A 14,315-nucleotide genomic window follows, 5' to 3' on the forward strand; every position below is an offset into this window, starting at 1 on the left:
TCGTACACAAACGGCTCTGCTCCGTACACCTTGTACACAAACGGCTCCGCTCCGTACACCTCGTACACACACGGCTCTTCTCCGTACACCTCGTACACACACGGCTCCGCTCCGTACACACACGGCTGCGCTCCGTACACCTCATACACACACGGCTCTGCTACACCCACACTGTAAATGGAGCGCCCCCACGTGCAAGGGCAATGGGGTACTCGGTACCGGGTCCTTCGGTTCGGGGAATGTCACAGTGGCCCGACCCGGTCCGTGGCCCTTCTGAGGGGTGCCCAATTAAAGGTGTAGTCTGTACGGTGTTCGTGACGCCACCTGTGGTATTCGGTCAGGGTGACCGACGCTGCTTAGGTCCGCTGGGGTGATGGAATGGCAGCTAGATGGTATACCTTCCCACAGGTGAAGGTGGTCCCCAGGGCTTCCCAGAGGTGTAGGTGGTGATGGTGGACGGTGTAAGGCACAATGAATAAGGGGACACAAGGGTTGCAGTCTCTTTACCTTTTACTGAAGACTTCAGCGTCCACAGTCCAGAGTACCGCTCACAGGGCAGGCAGAGTCCGGCTGGTCCGAAGGCAAATCCAGAGTTCTCTTAACCAGGTGGAAATCAGTAGCCTTCCTACTAGTGCCTGTGTGTTGTAGTACCTCCTTGCTGAGCACCACGGGATAGTCCTCACAACTTTCGTGGATGTTTCTGATGTTCTCTCAATCTGTCCCCCAGATGGTATGGATAGGACAACCCGTATGACTGGGATAGCCTGGGGCTTGTTTGTAGGGACCCTAGAGACGCCCCGACCCCCACAATTTGGCACCGTGTCTTCTTAGGTATTAAGGTCGGGCAGCCAACTTGGAATTGACTGTCCTGCCGGTCTCTGAAGTAATGCGTAGAGTCTATTACTCCCTCGGTGTTCCGGCCACCGGCTACGCGCCTCAGAAGGAGGCTGCCGATCTCGGGGCAGAACTCCTCCCGGTGTTTTCTCCTTGTGCTGTGACTTCGTTTCTCACCCTCCACAATACAATTTGCTTCGTGTCCTTCCTTTGGATGCTGCCGCATGTGGGGCAGGCACAGCTCCGTAGCTTTCTGCCTCGCTAGGCCTCTGTCAGGATCCCACCCCTGACAGGGACCCTCTGTCTGCAGCTCAGATGTTCCTCCTTTTCCCCCTGTCTGCCTGACAGGTGTTGCCTGGGCAAAGCCCAGCCAGCGTCTCCCTAACTTTCTATCCAAACCACCAGTTTTACCCTTCTGTGAGGAGTGCCCTACTAGATAGGAGCATGGCTCCCCCTGGTGGATGGGAGTGTGGAATGTGTTGTGATGCCGTGATACCTGTAAAGATGAACTCCTTTAGTACCATCAGACGTAATATCACTCCTCCTGGTGGAAGAATGACATTACTGCAGCAACCAGGACTCTGGGGCGCTGCATAAACCCCTCCTTTACCCACACATAAACTTCCCCTCATCCAGCACCATGACAACCAGCACAGCAGGGTCCTGCATACGCTGAGGCCCCTGATCATGTGACCCCTGACTCCTCCCCTCCTGTGACCTCATCACAGGTCCTGTGCGCACAGAGCAGCCATATATGTGGAGTGCGGCTCTGCAGGTGGAGGTAGGTGCTGGAGCCCCGTTTAGCCGCTGTTCACACTACGCCATTTTGCCTCACCATATAATAAATGTATTCATAAAGTGACACAAGCACTCCTCCATACCGTTGAGGCTGTAAGTCTTTTATTTCATTCTCGGGACATCTTCCTTAGAAAGGGGAATAGCAGGGGAGAGGGAAACAACGAACTATGGCTGTTTAATATCTTAACTGATGCTTCTAAGGGTCCATTCTGATGTGGGTCCACTTCTTTTTAAGGCCTCTTTCACACTTTCGTCTTTCTTTTTCCGTCACAATTTGTCATTTTGTGAAAAAAAAACAAAAAACGAATCAAGCAAATAGTGCTGCTGGATCCTGTTTTTTCTCATAGACTTGTATTAGCAATGGATTGTGACGGATGGCCACACGTTTCATCCGTCGTGCACTGGATCCGTTGTAAAATTGCCTCGGGCGGCAACATCGCACAGAGGAACGTCTTTTCTGTGCATCGGAAAAAAGCTCAGTGATGGATCCTGCGCTGTCCATCGTTGGCTATAATGGATGCCTATGGGCGCACAATCCATCGCTGACTGTCAAAAGCAGGAATCTAGTGACTGGTTCCGTCTTTTCAAACTGAGCATGCGCGGAAGAATTTCCCATCACGGAGATTCTCGCTCTCTCTCTCTCTTTTTACTATTGATGCTGCCTATGCAGCATCAATAGTAAAAAGATATAATGATAAAAAAAAATAAAAAATCGTGATATTCTTACCTTCCGGCGTCCCCCGCAGCCTTCCCTACTTTCTCTAGGCTGATTGTTAAAAATAGGGGAAACTGCATGCATTTTTAAAAATATTTATTTATTTTACACTGTCAGGTCAGGGAACATGGTGCGCCGGCCAATCACGGCCATGTCATTACTTGGCATGGCTGTGATGGGGCCAGAAGTGCCCACAGCTGTAGAGCTTGTTGATTGGCTGCGCTACAGCCTTTCAACTAGCTTTGTTAGGCTGCTGAAAGCAAACAGGAACAAGGATGTACAGGAAGAAGTCTGTGCTTAGAGTTCGGCACCAGGTAATAGGTGTCCAGTACAAACCTCAATCTTTACCACTTGGATTTGCTCATCCCTACCCAACTTCCATCCACTCACAAGCTGCGCAGCGTCGTCTTCTGAAGCCAGCATCTGACTTAAGGGTCCAAGCTACCGGAGCACATGACATCACTGCCATGCGCCCCCAGTCAGTCACATGCACACGACGTGAGCTTGCTGGGCTCTCATTGGCTGGCAGTATGTATTGTAGGTGTATACGATGCCATTACAGTTGAAAGTGCGATGCCAGGCAGACTAGAATTTGATATGTGTGTTTTACACAGTAGCCCAACTTTTTTAGTATTGAGATTGCTGTAGAAAAAAAAAGGGGGCTACATTGGGGGACAGTGTAAACTTCCTGGGTGAGGCGAAACTTCCCAGAATAGGGGACTATGATAGGAGGAGGTTGGATGTACCTATAACGGAGGAGGAGATTAAACTTGCCATAATGTCAATGACTAATAACAAGGTCCCTGGAGTTGATGGTCTCCCGGTTGAGATATATAAGAATTTATTGGATATTTCAGTGGCTAACTTAAAGATAGTCTTTGATAAGACGCTACAGGAGGGAGAGTTGCCGGTGTCCATGAGAGAGGCGATAGTAGTGGTCATTTTAAAGGAAGGTAAGCGCCCGTGATTGGCCGAGTCATATAGGCCGAATTCGTTGCTGACGGCACATGTTAAGATTTTGGCTAAGGTAGTGGCTAACCGGTTGGCAAGTGTGGTCCAGAATCTGGTCCATCCTGATCAGTCTGGTTTTATGCCAAATAAGTCTACAGTGATTAATTTACGAAGATTGTTCCTGAACTTGCAGCTGCCGTCGGACGAGGGTAATAGAGTTGTAGTCTCACTGGATGCGCGTAAATCGTTTGATAGTGTTGAATGGTGCAATCTTTGGGAGGTTTTGAGATCTTTTGGTTTTGGGCCGACTTTTATCTCATGGGTGAGGTTATTGTATTCTTCTCCGACTGCTAGGGTGAGAGTTAATGGATGGATAGCTGTTTGGAAGTTTTGGCCTATATAGGGGGACTAGGCAGGGGTGCCTGCTATCTCCGCTGCTTTTTGCGTTGGCAGTGGAACCCCTAGCACAGACATTTAGGAACTCGGTTTCTGTTAGGGGGTTCCGGTATGGCATGATAGAGGAGAGAATAGCCCTATATGCAGATGACATGCTACTATTTTTGGAAAATTCTGGAGAGGCCTTGGAGGGTGAGATGAATATTCTCAGGACATTTGGTGATATATTGGGTCTTGAAATCAATTAGCAGAAGTCAAATATCTTGATAGTGGATAAAGGGGGCGATAACATCCCAATATCAGGGGAAGGTAGTAAGCTGAAAGTGGTTTCACAGTTCAAATATTTGGGTGTTCAAGTGTCTATTCCTCTTTCGAGCTATGTCAATCTGAATCTGTCCCCATTGCTGGACAGGTTTAGGAAGAAAATAGGGGCATGGTGCAAACTATACCTTTCAGTGGTGGGAAGGATAAACTTAATTAAAATGATTCTTATGCCCCAATTATTGTATGTATTACATAATTCCCCTGTTTGGTTGCCCCGAAAGTGGTTTCACACCATTAACTCTATATTTCGAGACCTTGTTTAGGGGAAGAAACAGCCAAGAATTAGGCTGGAATTGCTTCAGAGGCCTCAAGATGGGGGGGGACTGGCCCTTCCGAATCCCTGGATCTATTTTTTGGCAGCGCAGGGTCAGCAGATGAGAAGTTGGGGAGAGGTGAATGAACTGGGCTCGGTTCAACGGATTTTGATCTGGTTAGTGGGAAGGGACCCATTGGTTCAGGCAGAGGCGTAGCTAGGGGTTCAGCTCAGGGGGGGGGGGGCGAAACATGTGAGTGGGCCCCTAACAGGCGGACATATCATTAGTGCAAACTATGTGGCAGCCCATGGGCCCAAGAGTTAAGGGGGCCCATTTCTACCTCTAAATAAGGTGCAATTTTGTATTTTTAGAAGTTCTTGGGCTGCAAAGGGCACATATATTGTTCTTGCACATGGGCCCTTTTCTGTCTGTGTCCACCTGTGGCCCTTAACCAGGTAACTGTTGTGAACTCTGTTTTCGGGCTCCCTCTTGTGGTCACAGGTGGTATTGCGTGAGTTTTATTTTTGGGCTCCCCCTGGTGGCTTTGTTTGTTATCTTGCGGGTCTGTGGTAGGATCAGCTGCCTCGTTATTCTCTAGGGAGGTTCCTATTTAGCTCTGCTTTACCTCCACTTGTTGCCGGCTGTCGATGTATTCAGTGCTATTCTGATTACTCCTGACTATCCTGGTTTTCTGTCTCTTCATGAGAAGCTAAGTTCTGTTTGATTATTTTTTGCTCATCTGTCTGCAATATGATTTCTGTTTATGATGAGTTTAGTCCAGCTTGCTAATATGTGATTTCTTGCTGCTGGTAAGCTCTGGGGTACGGAGTTGCTTCCCCCGCACCGTTAGTTGGTGCGGGGGCTCGAGCAATCTCTGCGTGGATATCTTGAATAGGGTTTTTCATTGACCGCACAGTTCTCTTCCTATTTTCTGCTATCTAGTGTTAGTGGGCCTCATTTGCTAAATCTATTTCATCTCTGCGTATGTGCTTTCCCCTTAACTCACCGTTAATATTTTCTATATCTTTGGGGGTCATTTCTCTGAGGCAAGTGAGGACTTACTTTCTCTCTAGGAATAGTCAGTTTCTCAGGCCGTGACGAGACGTCTAGGATTTCCAGGTAACGTTCCACGGCTACTTATAGTTGTTTGCGGATAGGATCAGGTTGCGGTCAATTCAGTTACCACTTCCCCAGAGCTAGTCGTCGGTTCAGTTTCTTAGCTAGTCAGATTTGCGATCCTTGCCACTAGGATCATAACAGGTAACCATGATTGTAACTACGGTGGGTATAGGGGAACCTCAGGAGATGACCGCACTGTTATTGAAAATAAATCTCTATACAATAACCAGCACTGATATTACCGCCATACGGTAATACCATATAGTGGTAGATACCAGTCCTGCATGACATAGAGAGATCACAGTACAGTTATAGATGGTGACTTACAGAGGACGTTCTTTCCGGTGAAGCCATTCACTTTTCCCATCTTTTCCACCTGGCCCAGACTGACAAACTGTGTATACTATTACTTCAACGTTTTTCAGTCACCGCTCTGTGTATAGAGAGTGGTGGCTGTAACTGATTCCCCTGGACTGACTGAGAGCTGGTACAGCACTATCTGCCACCCAGTAGTTAGGCTTCAATGCTTCGTAAGTGCCTACTTAATATTTAGGAGTCCCCCTATGTACAGTAATAATGGCCCCAGCATCGCTGATGAGAGCAGGAGGTCATGTGACGATTTTCTTCTATTGAGAGAAGTCAAACTTGTCTAGTCAACACATGCAAATAGCAAACGTGGTCGCATGACCGCCTGATCACACCAGTGGTCTTGGGGTCTCATGACGGCAGGTGCACCCCATCATGATTTGGCAGTCTGTAGAGTGACTGCAGACAATTATCCCAAGCCTTTAATAAAAGGGAACCTGTCACCCCCCCAGGGCCTATTAAGGTAAAAGAGCCACCTTCTTCAGCACTAAGGCTGCATTCTGTGAAGGTGGCTCTTATGTTTTTTATCCCTAATAACGCTGGAATATTCACTTTTATAAATTGTGCGCCATACCTGTATTGAGTCCGGGGGGTATGTTTTCTCCCCCTGACTCAGCCGCCTCGCAGCAGTTCATCATCCCACCGAGCACTGCCTCTCTGTCTTGTGCCGTCACCGGCGCTCTGCAATTATTTCTCGGCATGCGCCGTGCGCGCTGCCCTTGAACTTACATCAAGTGATGTAAGTAGATCGCACCTGCGCACAGCACCAGATTCCCAGCCCCGCAGTGTGAATAAATCATAACACACTGCGGGGCGGGATCTCGGTCCTCCGCTACACGCAGGCGCGCTATCAGTACATCAGCTGATGTGAGTTTCAGGGCAGCGCACATGGCGCATGCCCGAAAAATGAGAGCCCAGCCCAGGCATCGGAGCACAGTGGGATGATGGACGGCTGGGAGGCGGTTGTGTCCGGGGACAAAAGACGTACTCCCCAGACTCAATACAGGTATGGCACGCAATTTATAAAAGTGAATATTTCAGCATTATTAAGGATCAAAAACATAAGAGCCACCTCCACAGAATGCAGCCTTAGTGCTGCAGAAGGTGGCTCTATTACCTTAATAGGCCCTGGGGGGTGACAGGTTCCCTTTAATAATTTAATTATAAGCAATGTATTCTTATAACATAGAATGCAGCCTGTGGTTACGGTATTGTTATACTTGTTAGGGGGCAGACAGACGGACGTATTTCTCATGTGAGGATCGCATCGCAATCCTTGGACTGACCGTCGGCTCTCCTGACCTGAGGCTGACAGTTGCATAGTAATCCATCACGCTGTCACGCTTATGTCAGGAGAGGTGTCAGGGCCAGTCCGAGGATTGCAATGCGATCGTCACATGAGTTATACAGTGTCTGTCTGCGCCCTTATGTTAATACTTATCCTTGTTATAGTAATATTAACCTTCTTTGCTATGCTTGTTTAACTAATACTTATAAAAGACCCAGCTCGCAATAATAAAAAGCCCCCGACCTCCCCATCTCCAGCCCCCAAGACAGCAACTATTAAGGTATGTTTCCAAGGGTCGTACTGCTTGGGTTTTTGCTGGGGTTTTTACGCTGTGTACATCCGCAGCGTCGAAACCGCAGCATCCAGATGTTACAGCATAGTGGAGGGGATTTTATTAAATCCCATCTCCACTATGCGTGCATAGACGCAGGTGGCAGAGCTGTGTAACCGGACATGTGGCGCGTCTTTCTAGACAGCAGCATGTCTATTTATCTTGTGGAGATGCTCAGTCTCCACAAGATAAATAAAACAGTCTATGAATACGACGTGGTGATTCCACCTGTGTTCAATGAATATATGCGGAATCACCGCGCGTACAACAGGGGGCAGCGCTTTGGGCGGAGCGGGGTATCTGCTGCGTCCAAAGCGCTGCCAATACACCTCGAGGACACATACCCTCACATATGATGGAGTGAACATCTCATAACATTAAACAGTATAATAATAATCAGCCCCCCAGTGCCCCCTCACCCACGTCAGCCCTATATATATTTTGGGATATGTGGAAGAGATCCGAGTTCCAAATCATCATAAAGTGGCCATAGCTAGATTATTGTATGTTGCGTGAAAGCTAATTGCCAGGCACTGGTTGAGTGAGGTACCGCCGACTCTGCAGGAATTCTATAGACAGTCTGATATGGTTATTAATATGGAACAGGGTATTTGTGAAAAAAGGAAAAGTGTGAAAAACTTTGAAACACTTTGGAAACCGTGGCTGGAGAGGAACTGATTCCGAGGGAATGTGGCTTTATTATGTAAGCAATGTATGCTATTGTCCTATTCTTGTTTATAGAGGCTTTAAGGGAGGGGGGGAATGGGGGACTGTTTCAAAAACTTTTTGTAACGTGTGTATTCTCCTTTTTGACACAATTGTGTATGTTTGTCAACTTGACTACTGTTAATAAAAAATTATCTGATTTAAAAAAAGAAAAAAAAATGTAAAGTGCAAACATCCACAGTCTTTACACAGTCAGGAAAGTGTCTATGGTCAATAAGTACTTCTAAACAATACACGATAGTTCAAACAAAGATACAATCTTGCAAAAAACAAAGCACATTAGTGGCCCCGAAAACACATGGATTGACATAATTAAGGGACTACTTACATCATATAAGAATGTCAGTGGAGACGAGCTTCAAGATGAAGCTTAACTGGTTTCTTTTTCTAGCTTTGTTAGTGGTCAGATGTGGAATCCAAGTTCTAAGGACTGAGCCACGACTGACCTGAACAGTGGACCCATAGCTTACAGCAACTGAGAAGAAAAAAGCACTTTTCTTGAACACATGGAAACATAGAGCAACAGCAACAGTTATATGACCTCGTCTTTCCAGAAAGCACCATGAAGTGATGGGTTGTATGTTTTTTTTAATAACTGTAATTAAAAAATATAGTACAATTAGAATGAACTCTTGAAAGATGTTTCTCCCAGTAGCATAAAAACATGGTGTGCAATTGAACAGAAAAAAACAGAAAGTCCAACACAGTTCTAAATGATTCCAAGTTAAGATGACTCAATCCCCATACTCATATTACAATTTTTTATAAAACCACCATACTAAATAAGTTGAGAGATACACATAGGGTAGGGAAGAAGAAAGCTGTTCAAAAACCAACATGCTCCTAACTGTTGTTTTGGGCCCTAAAATAGTCCTAGTGAGCACAGACTGTCTCAAATCTGTCCAAACTCGCATTCAATAAGGCTGTCATGAGCTCCATCCTGCGGATGTCAGCTATTCTATCCAAAACCTTCTGATAAGAGGGAGGAGAAGTCTGTCTCCAATGAAAGGCAATCAAACATCTAGGTGCTGTCAACAGATGTAACAGTAGTCTGGTCGAATTCCTCCCAATCCCTCTAGGGAAAACATTTAGTAGGTATCTAGCAGGGTCCAGATCAATCTCCACATACAGAACCTTTTGTATTAAGGTTTTCATATTTTCCCAAATACAGACAGCCCAGGGTAAGACCAGAAAATGTGAAACTGAGAACCTGGTGCTGATCAATAACACCAGCAAATATTTGGGGGCTGGTAGTTCAGTCTATGAAAGAGCTCTAGAGTGTGATAACAAAACATCAACATTTTATATTGGTTTTCCTTATAAAGGGTGCAGAAAGAGGATTTGGACACCATTTCCCATATATTCTGCCGGAATTGGGGAGACAATCAGAGGCTGGTATATAAAAGATATCATTGGGGAATTTTCGAAAGGCCAAACCAAAACGCCTTGCACATGAGAGGCACAGATCCCTCGTAAACTACATAGGGCCAAACAAAGTAAATCTTAATAAAGATATCTTAATAGACTTAGTCGACCATAAGAGTTAGTTTGGGTGGATTGGAGCCAACTTTTCTATTTCCTTCCAAATATTGAAAGCCCATAATGAAGCCCACGAGGGAATCTTCCGCAGGTGTGTTGCCCAATAGTATTTAACGACATCCGGAACAGACAAGCCCCCTTGTGATTTGTGAAATGCGAGAACACTTTTGGATATTCCCTTAACAGGGAGAGATTCAAAATAAAGTAGCTTAGGCAGGAGACAACTTAACTGAAGCTATCCGGCCAATCAATGAGAGCGAAAGTGGCATCCACTTAGTCAATAGTCTCCTCCACTCTCCAAAAAGAGACGGATAGTTACATTTATATACATTGTTATAGGAAAATGACAGATTAACCCCCAGTATTTAATAGACTTGGTTTTCCATCTACATTTCAAGTTTGTCTTTACATAGTCAAGGATTTTAGGGGGAATGTTCAAGGGTAAGGCCTCTGTTTTAGAGGTATTTAATTTACCGTATATCCCGACAGCTGTACATACTCCTCAAAGTGACTATGAGGTTGGGGAGTGCTCTATGAAGTTAGTGAGGGTCAGTAAAACGTCAACAGCAAATAATGAAATCTTAAATACCTTATATGAGATTTATGTTAATGAACGTTTAGTATATTTTACTAACTTTAAAAATTGTTATGCTGCACTGTATTGGTAAATAGCACTAAATCACCTACATTTATTCATAACTTCCGTAATTTCAACTGGCATGACATAAGTATCTCTGTCAGACCTCAAGATGTATGAAGTGCTCTGCCACTACCACTATCAGCATCACGCCTCTAGTAACTGTAATATTACATGTAATTCTTCAATGATGTTTAGTGTTGAGCGATACCGTCCGATACTTGAAAGTATCGGTATCGGAAAGTATCGGCCGATACCGGCAAAGTATCGGATCCAGTCCGATACCGATACCCGATACCAATACAAGTCAATGGGACTCAAGTATCGGACGGTATCCCTGATGGTTCCCAGGGTCTGAAGGAGAGGAAACTCCCGGGACGTCACGGGAGGCAGGACACGCGCGCATTTTAAAATGCGCGCGTGTCCAGCCTCCCGTGACGTCACGGCTTGTGATTGGTCGCGTCGCCCATGTGACCGCGACGCGACCAATCACAAGCCAGAACGTAATTTTAAAATCCTGAAGGACCTGAAATTACGTCACGGCTTGCTGTGATTGGTCGCGTCGCGGCCACATGGGCGGCACGCGACCAATCACAAGCCGGGACTTCACGTAAGGAAGTAAACGCGCGAATTTTAAGCAAACAACGCTGCCGGTTCCCTCGGTGAGGTCCAGGCTGCGTCGGAGAGGTGAGTATAGCAATATTTTTTATTTTAATTCTCTCTTTTACACATTTTTACATTAGTGTTGTTTCGATACCGATACCCGATACCACAAAAGTATCGGATCTCGGTATCGGAATTCCGATACCCGATACTTGCGGTATCGGAATGCTCAACACTAATGATGTTACATCGTCCTCTTCTCCCCATTCAGGTTCCTACATTATTGGATCCTCTCAATGGAGATCTTCCATATAATGACATAGTCCTGATTGACCCTTCAGGAATGGATATGGACAGGGAAAAGATGGCAAAGAGGATATTACGCATAACCCTGGAGATCCTCTTCCGCCTTACTGGAGAGGTAAGAGATTCTGATGACCTCACATTACACCATTCTTATCTATGGGAGTAACATGGACAGCACTGGAGAGGTGAGGACTCTGGAAGTGTCTTTTTTTTAACTCAAATAGATTTTTATAAAAAAAAAAACATCAGGATACAATCTTTTCAGAAGACATTCAATTTCAAACGAAACAACCCAGATAACACATAACAAAACTTACCCCCCACCCCCTGTAGACACTGGAAATGTCTTTAGTGAGATTTATTAATGTGTCTCTCCATAACCAGGATTACACAGTAGTGAAGAAGACCTCTAGTGAGCGCTGTCAGGACCCTGTGTGTGAGGGATGGGGAAGACCGCTGAGCCCAATCAAAGATCCTCCACCTCACCCCCTGATACATGAGGACATCAATGATCAGAAGATCCTAGAACTCGTCTACAAGCTGGTAGAGCTGCTGACTGGAGAGGTGACACTGCTGGGAATGCTGGAACATTATAATGCTACAAAGGGATCGGGGGGATGACGGTATCCTTGTATGTGTCAGGTTCCTATAAGGTGTCAGGATGTCACCGTCTATTTCTCCATGGAGGAGTGGGAGTATTTAGAAGGACACAAAGATCTGTACAAGGACGTCATAATGGAGGTTCCCCAGCTCCTCACATCACCAGGTAATAGACAGGACTAAATACACAGCCTATAATTATTAAGTAAAGAATTAAGTAAAGAATGAATTCAGTCCCTGTATGTGTTTCCTCCAGATCTATCCTGTAAGAGGACAACACCAGAGAGATGTCCCTGTCCTCTTCTTCCACAGGACTGTAAACAAGAAGATCCCAATGTTCCTCAGAATCATCAGGTAGATGGAGAGAAGGTTTCATGAGATCTCCCCTATGATGTGAAAGTCTTGTGCTCAGTAGCGATAAGCGAGTGTACTCGTTGCTCGGGTGACCTCCGAGTATTTATGACTGCTTGGAGATTTAGTTTTCATAACGGCAGCTGAATGATTTACGACTGAGTACATGTGGGGGTTACCTGGTTGCTAGGGAATCCCCACATGTACTCAAGCAGGCTAGTCTAGTAGCTGTAAATCATTCAGATGCCTCGATGAAAACTAAATCTCCGAGCAGTAAAAAATAGCATGCTCGGGAAAACCCGAGCAACGAGTACACTCGCTCATCACTAGTGCTCAGTCTTGTTTTATTCACCGCTATTATATGTTTTATACTTGTGTAATGAGAACGGTGGAGATGGCAGGATTAGAGCTGATCATAGTTGTGACTTCAACATCTGTCTGTGACTTTTGCAATATTTGTTTCAGGGTGAAGATCTGACCCATATTAATACTACAGAGACATATGTGAGGGGTGATGAGTGGTGTAAAGTGGAGATTACTAAAGATAACTGCCCAGGTGAGTAGTAACCACTAAATACAGAGAAGTCACAAATTCATCTGGATATACAGGTGCTTCTCACAAAATTAGAATATCATCAAAAAGGTAATTTATTTCAGTTCTTCAATACATACAATGAAACTCATATATAGATTCATTACAAACAGAGTAATCTATTTCAAGTGTTTATTTCTGTTAATGTTGATGATTATGGCTAAACATCCTAAAATGCTAACATAATAAAATAACATTTTACAAATGGTGCTGATTAAAAGCAGACATGAGGGAAATGTTATTTATTAATGTTTTGCTAAAGTATGACTATCTGAATTAAGAGGATAATCATTCAAAGTTTGAAAATTGCATTTTTTACATTTTTGTCAAATTTCTGATATTTTTTAAAAATAAACACAAGACATATCAGCCTAAATTTACCATTATCATAAAGTACAATGTGTTATGAAAAAAACAGTTTCCAAATCAATGGGATTTGTTGAAGCATTTCAGAGTTATTACCATATAAAATGACACTGGTCAGATTTTTTTAAAAAATGTGCCCAGTCACTAAGGGGTTAAGTTTGTGTTGTCAGTTTTTTTAGTTTTATTTTGACTCCTTAAGCCAAAACGCACATTACATGCATGAATATGTTATACTGGTGTAGATAACAACACAGGTAGAGTATGTGAGGTAAAAATACAACTGGAATATGGACATGAAATAAACCTAGGAGAATGAGGCTGATTTCTTCAATATCTGTTCTCAGTGCTGATGAGGGATTTTGCGCAGCTTGGGGATGAAAGAGCCTGAGGAATTATGGACACATATAATGACTATTATTACTGATGAACTCAGACAACAAACAAGAGGCAGAAGCGACCCTCTTAGACATGTTTAACAGAAGAGTCCTTAAAGGTCATCAAAGAAAGACGATTGGAAAAGCAAAAGGTAACAAGCAGGACGCAGACAACATCAGTAAAACACTAAAGAGATCCATTCTAGCAGACAAAGAACTTTATTAAGAAAGGATTTGTACAGAGATTGAACGCGTATCATCTGAAGGGCAAGACCAAGAAGGCATACCAAAAGATCAAAGAGATACGACGAAAGTATGAACCAAGAGTGAAAATGTTGAAAGGCGCCAATCGGAACAAACTAACCTAGCCAGAACAGAAGAAAGATAGAAAGAATACACTGAGCACCTCTAGAAAAACGACTCAGTGGTATGGGAAGAAACTGAGACTGAGGAAATGATAGCGAACCGAACATCTTGAAAGACTAAGGGTACTGTCACACTCTGCAACTTTCCAACGATCACGACCAGCGATACGACCTGGCCGTGATCGCTGGAAAGTCGTTGTGTGGTCGCTGGAGAGCTGTCACACAGACCGCTCTCCAGCGACCAACGATGCCGAGGTCCCTGGGTAACCAGGGTAAACATCGTGTTACTAAGCGCAGGGCCGCGTTTAGTAACCCGATGTTTACCGTGATTACCAGCGTAAAAGTAAAAAAAAAAAAAAAACGTACATACTCACATTCCGGTGTCCTTCAGGTCCATTGCCGTCTGCTTCCCGCACTGACTGAGTGCCGCCGTAAAGTGAAAGCAGATCACAGCGGTGACGTCACCGCTGTGATCTGCTC

At 44.8% G+C, this 14,315-nt stretch overlaps 1 protein-coding gene across 1 annotated transcript in view; it reads left to right on the top strand.

The window, feature by feature from the left end:
• The window catches only part of LOC143768200 (uncharacterized), a 144,374-nt gene that overhangs the window by 32,801 nt on the left and 97,258 nt on the right, over positions 1 to 14,315 (top strand). Inside the window, exons 8-13 of the mRNA XM_077256891.1 lie at positions 1,562 to 1,615; positions 11,153 to 11,302; positions 11,572 to 11,751; positions 11,830 to 11,953; positions 12,044 to 12,141; positions 12,604 to 12,694. Of these exons, the coding sequence (XP_077113006.1) occupies positions 1,562 to 1,615; positions 11,153 to 11,302; positions 11,572 to 11,751; positions 11,830 to 11,953; positions 12,044 to 12,141; positions 12,604 to 12,694 (697 nt within the window). The remainder of the gene's footprint in view (positions 1 to 1,561; positions 1,616 to 11,152; positions 11,303 to 11,571; positions 11,752 to 11,829; positions 11,954 to 12,043; positions 12,142 to 12,603; positions 12,695 to 14,315) is intronic.

Source organism: Ranitomeya variabilis, chromosome 4, assembly GCF_051348905.1.
Source record: "Ranitomeya variabilis isolate aRanVar5 chromosome 4, aRanVar5.hap1, whole genome shotgun sequence".
NCBI lineage: Eukaryota > Metazoa > Chordata > Amphibia > Anura > Dendrobatidae > Ranitomeya > Ranitomeya variabilis.